Source organism: Diospyros lotus, chromosome 2 (assembly GCF_014633365.1).
Source record: "Diospyros lotus cultivar Yz01 chromosome 2, ASM1463336v1, whole genome shotgun sequence".
Taxonomy (NCBI): domain Eukaryota; kingdom Viridiplantae; phylum Streptophyta; class Magnoliopsida; order Ericales; family Ebenaceae; genus Diospyros; species Diospyros lotus.
Window position 1 is genome coordinate 2,058,811 of NC_068339.1, and position 5,429 is coordinate 2,064,239.

The 5,429-nt window shown below is 29.0% G+C and overlaps 1 protein-coding gene across 1 annotated transcript; it reads right to left on the reverse strand.

Annotated features, from left to right (window-relative positions):
• Positions 1–3,722: 3,722 nt before the first annotated feature.
• On the reverse strand, positions 3,723–4,727 carry LOC127795733 (23 kDa jasmonate-induced protein-like). Its single transcript, XM_052327599.1, has 2 exons — positions 4,243–4,727; positions 3,723–4,139 (listed from the first exon to the last, which is right to left on the reverse strand). Exons 1-2 carry the CDS (start codon positions 4,699–4,701, stop codon positions 3,954–3,956), a joined length of 645 nt encoding a protein of 214 aa, XP_052183559.1. The 5' UTR covers positions 4,702–4,727; the 3' UTR covers positions 3,723–3,953.
• Positions 4,728–5,429: the final 702 nt, after the last annotated feature.

A 5,429-nucleotide genomic window follows, 5' to 3' on the forward strand; every position in this document is an offset into this window, starting at 1 on the left:
TTTGAGGGCTACATGTGCTCTATCTGTACGTGTTATGTTTTTCTTTTTAAAATACTCGGGCATTTGTTCCAAAGTTTTGTTGGTAATGGGGATGCCAAATACTTCGGAATGCATGTTTCTCGATGGTTATAAATTTTTACAATCCTGTGATATGTATCAATTAATTCACATCTCATGCACAAAAGTCACGTGAAAATGGAAAACTAATAAAGTTAAGCACATTAAAATTCAAATTAAAACAAAAATGCAATTACCAAAATGTGATATAAATAAAAAAATATAATTCATAAGAAATAAAATGACTTGAAAAGAAGAGGAGACAATACCTATACAACAACCCTTGATGGCTTCTTCAATGTGTTTTACTTTCTGTTCCAACACACACACATATATATAGTGCCTTTCACCACCAAGACTGGGAGCTTATTTGATTCCCTTTAATATCTTAATTAACGAAATAAATGCATATGTTCCTTCTAGAAATGGTTAATTTCACTTGTACCTCTAAAGTTATCCATTTGACTCTAAAACCCATATGTTTAGAAAAATAGACATTGGCGTATCCCGCAAGGATAAATTATGCTTATATGCCTTGTGATTTGGGCTTTTGTTCGAACACATCTTGTACTTTCTTTTTTATTGTAGGACATTTTATTCGTTAGGTTTTTACACCAACTATATTATAAATTACTTTGATTAAATTTAACGATAGTAAAGTATATTTTTCAAACTTGAGGGACCAATTATGGAAATTCTCTTACAAATATCGTTTTTAAATTTATTTAGTCCTGGCATTTACTTGTTAGTCAACGACTAAAAAAATAAACAAAGTCAACCACCAACAAATTAAAGGGATTATAATTAAATATATATATATATATATATTTCAAATTAAATTGAGATCCCTACATTGCATGTGAAAATGTATTCAGAATATATAATTAGCAAATTGTAATAATAAAATGCCAATAGTTTCAAAAAAAAAAATTAATTAAAAGTTGTTTACTAATATAATGCATTCATTCATATTAAGACTTCTAAGGGTTAAATAAAATATTTATTAGAAAGTGACGAAATATTATTCAATTGTCAGATTTTGATCAAATTAAGACTTCAACGTTGCAAAAGTTGTTTACTAATGCAAATTGCAACGTCAATTGTTCAGATGATTCTTACGCCACGTGCATGCATGTGAAAGATGCATGGCTGATTCTTCCACACAAAGTCAATCCCTTTTAACATTCAAAAATCAATCCCCAATGAAAATTGGATCGAATTTATTATGCATGGACGTTTAATAATATAAATAAATATTAAAAAATATTTTTTTAATTTTTTGAGATATAAAATCACTAATTAAATTTTTATATTCAAATTTAGAAATTAAATATTTTTTAATTAATAATATAGTCAAATTACTTAATATTTCTTGTCTCATAGTTGAACGCAAATAAAATTTTATTAATTTTAATTTTTAAAATTTTTTTTTACTGAAATTACAGGAACATGAATGATGAATAGTATTTTATATATACGCAAAAACGTAAGAATTGAATAAATAAAAAATGTGAAGAGTTAACATATAGATCTTGTAAATTAAAAAGTTATCGATTTATTTTTATTTTTTTTAATACCTAGATCAATTCAAATTCTCCGGACAAAATTAATGTCATCCAAAAAATTATTTTATCAAATTATCCTCTAAATAACTTCATTTCTTGCCCTTCTTTTTTTCTTTGTTGCGTTATTGATTCACACATCACTATTCATTGCTTAATTTGAGAAAATAATCCATAGACTTAGAGGGTTGGGAGCTTTCTTGATCAAATAGAATAATAAAATAAATATGAACTTAAACAAAAAAAATTATCATAAAATAAAATTTTAAAGGACAAGAGGTCTCACTTTTTTGGGAGCCCTAGACTGGCCTATGGCTTGAACCAGCCCTCTTATGAATCCATGGGTCTGCCATGTGATGGGGAAATACTTATGGGCATTGGGTGTATGAGTAGGATCGTACATTTGACAATTAAAATTTAATCACATATGGTTTGAAATTTTTTGATTTGGTTAAACAATTTTACGTTTTATTTTTTATTTAATAAATTATTTAGTCAAATAAAAAAATTTGATCAATGATTAAATCTTAATCTTTAAATGTACAAAACCAGCAATACGAGTGTATAGTATTCTCCCATGTGATGGCGAAATTTTGTGTTGGCCTCAAATCTATCTTTTTATCTTTATATTTTTTTAATTTAATTATTTAAATTTTTTGTTATTTCAATTATACCCCTAATCTTAATTTTTAAGTCAATTTAATCTTTGCATTTTGATATTTGTTTTCATATGATAATCATAACTTTTTCGTTTTTTCGATTACATCACTGGACTTGCATTTTCGAGTTAATTTAATTTTTATACTTTTATGTGTAAAAAAAAAATAAAGTGAGATAATAAAATACACGTCACACTCTATTCACATCAAAGTACAAGAGTTAAATTGACTCGAAAATATAAGTTTAGGAGTGTAATCAAAACAATAAAAAGTTCGAATTGTCACGTAAAAAAAATATCAAAGTATATGGATTAAATTGATTAGAAAATATAAGTCTAAAAATATAAATCAAATAATAAAAAATTTAAATAATCACACAAAAAGAAACAAGTACGGGGGCAAAAATATACCCCCAAGATAGTGGTGTTCCATTGTTGAGATTGGAATTGGTATGAATCGTTTAAGTGTGGGATCATATCAGAACGAACTAGTTTATTTCAGTTCCTAATAAATCTGTATGCATGTTGTAGTTATAGTAATACAATAGTATATATCGTTATATTATTGATATAAATATAGTAAAACATCCTGCTGTAGTACTTAATATTCACTCTTGTATTTTGCAGTATTTAAAGATGTATTTATTAGTACAAATACGGCAATAAATACAACTTGCATTGCTTTAAATATAATAATATGCTATGATGCACACAAACTTTTTGGTCACATCGTTTTGGCGTTTTTGAAATGTTTTTATTTTCGAAATATCAAAAAACATTTATAGATTACTTTTACGATTTTAAAAATTTTTCATGGCCGTTTTGTAATATAGAAAAATATTAAAAACGTATTTCCATCAACAAATAGAAGTAAAAAATTTTCATCTCTAAGTTAAAATTTTTAATTTTTTTAGAATTTATTTCAAAAATTTGTTTGAATATATTATGAAATTTATGTTTATTTTTAGACTAAATAACTATTTTTATATTTTTTATATTAAAAATTAAAAATTATGTTTATAAAAAATCCCCTATATTTTTTTATTTACATATTTTTTTACATTTTTAACTTTTTTTTAAAAAAAATAACGTTTCCTTGTTCTTATTTCGTATCGTATCCGTTGCCATTTTTAAGCCCCTATAAAAATAACATTTAAATTGGTTTGATTATTTCAAATTTTTCTAAACAAAAAATAAATTTAAATAACTAAAATTGTCAAACTTGAAAATCAAACCAAACCGACTTTGAACTTGAACCTAAACAAACCAACAATTTCAATTTGGTTATTTCGATTAAACTAAAATTTTGTTCACTCCTAACTAAATTTTTATTATTTTTGTTGGATTTATATTTTTGAGTGTTTATTTTAGGGATACTATTAGATGATGTTTTAACATTTTATTTTTATATTCGGTATGAGATATGCAGCATAGACATATTGTCATGTTTTTAATTGGAAATGATGCCACAATTATTCATATTTAATTAATTAAATTTAAATAATATCATCACAGTAATATTATTAATTAAGAATTTTATTACAACCTTTAAAAAGGCTTCCAAATTAAAAGACAAAAATTAGAACACGATAAATATGAAAATAGATAGGAAGAGACACCATCATGCCGGACATCATTGCCCACCAGCTGCTCGACGAAATGCAAGCGGAGGAAAGTTAGGCTTTTTTTACGGTCATTGTCGCCTCAAATACAGGGGATGTGTTGCTCTCAGTTGACACATAGGATACGCATCCATTCCAATTGCCTGATTCAAACATACCACACTGGTACATCTTATCTGCAATTGAACCCCAAAGGCTGCCATCTTCAAAGTGGTTCGCTTCCTTGATCTCAGTATAAACCTGCATACATTTATACAACAATTATTTTTCAGTTACATGCAGTTGGGTACGTCGCGGCATTGAGTTCATATATATGCAATTGGAACATCTGCTATAAACTTGCCATGTTCTTCCACTTGTTTGTGTCGTATGGGTTGGACCAACCCAGCATCCAATCGCATTCTTGCCCAGCTTCATTTTTGCCGCGATAAACCACGGCGGCGGTGGAGCCGCTCAGCTCCCCAGTTGTCTTGACATGGAAAAATGCAGCCCACTGGCCATTCGCAATCATTTGAGGGTACGGAGCTGGTCCGATATGACCTAAGTAGTTGTGGCTAGTCACGTAGTACACAGGCCCCCCGGTTGCGTTATAAATTAGGCACAGAGTAGACACTCCCACTCCCCATTCCTCTTTTAACTTCTGCACGTGTTGACGAGCGTTTTCATACTTGACTCCTTCTTTCTTCCCGTTAAGGGCTACGTGTGCTTTATCCGTACGTGTTATAGTTTGTTTTTCGCAGTACTCAGGTAACCCTCTCAATGTTGTGTTAGTAATGGGGTTGCCAAACACATTGTATGCCATGTCTCGACTCTTAAACTCTTATTGTAAATTCCTGCAAATGTATATGATATGTGAATGTATATGAATTATCAAAATAACAAAGAGAAGCTACCTTTGATGCCCACCACAAACTCTTCCTCGATGGGTTTTGCCTTCTCTTTCATTTCAATCACAGGCTCGCTTATATAGAGCCCTTCAGCCTCACAATTTATTTTATTTCTTTAATCCATGATGCTCCTCTTAAAAAGAGTTAATTTCCCCTTTGCCCCTATAATATCATGTATATGACATCTATGCTCCATATGTTAAGAAAGTTGACTTTCACCTCTCCTACCCCTGTCATTATTGCTTGCATTTATGAAGGACATAACAAACTAAAAAATAATTTTCACTGGAATATTGTGAAGCTAAATTAATGCACCATATCATCCCACTACGCATGATTAATTATTGACATTAAACATCAATAAACTCGGTTTAGAGATGGACTTTGGATCGATTAATTCGTAAAAGAATTTATGGTGCGTTTGATAGAGTTGGAAAATGAGAGTGAAATTCCAATTCCATGGAATTCCAATTCTCACCCCAACCCCTAGAAATTCCAATTCCTTGATTTCAAGAAAAATATTCACTTTTTAAACTAAAATGGAATTCGAATTCCATGGAATTGAAAAACTGTTTGATAGAATTTTCTGAAATTTAGATGGAAAATGAATTCCACCCTCATTTTTCATATCTATCAAACGCAC

Bases quoted from the DNA above. Each gene is read 5' to 3' on its own strand.
- LOC127795733 (XM_052327599.1), bottom strand. From the start codon at position 4,701: ATGGCATACAATGTGTTTGGCAACCCCATTACTAACACAACATTGAGA. The intron at 4,140-4,242 runs GCAAGTTTATAG...AAATGTATGCAG, and splicing joins CAAACAAGTGGAAGAACATG to GTTTATACTGAGATCAAGGA.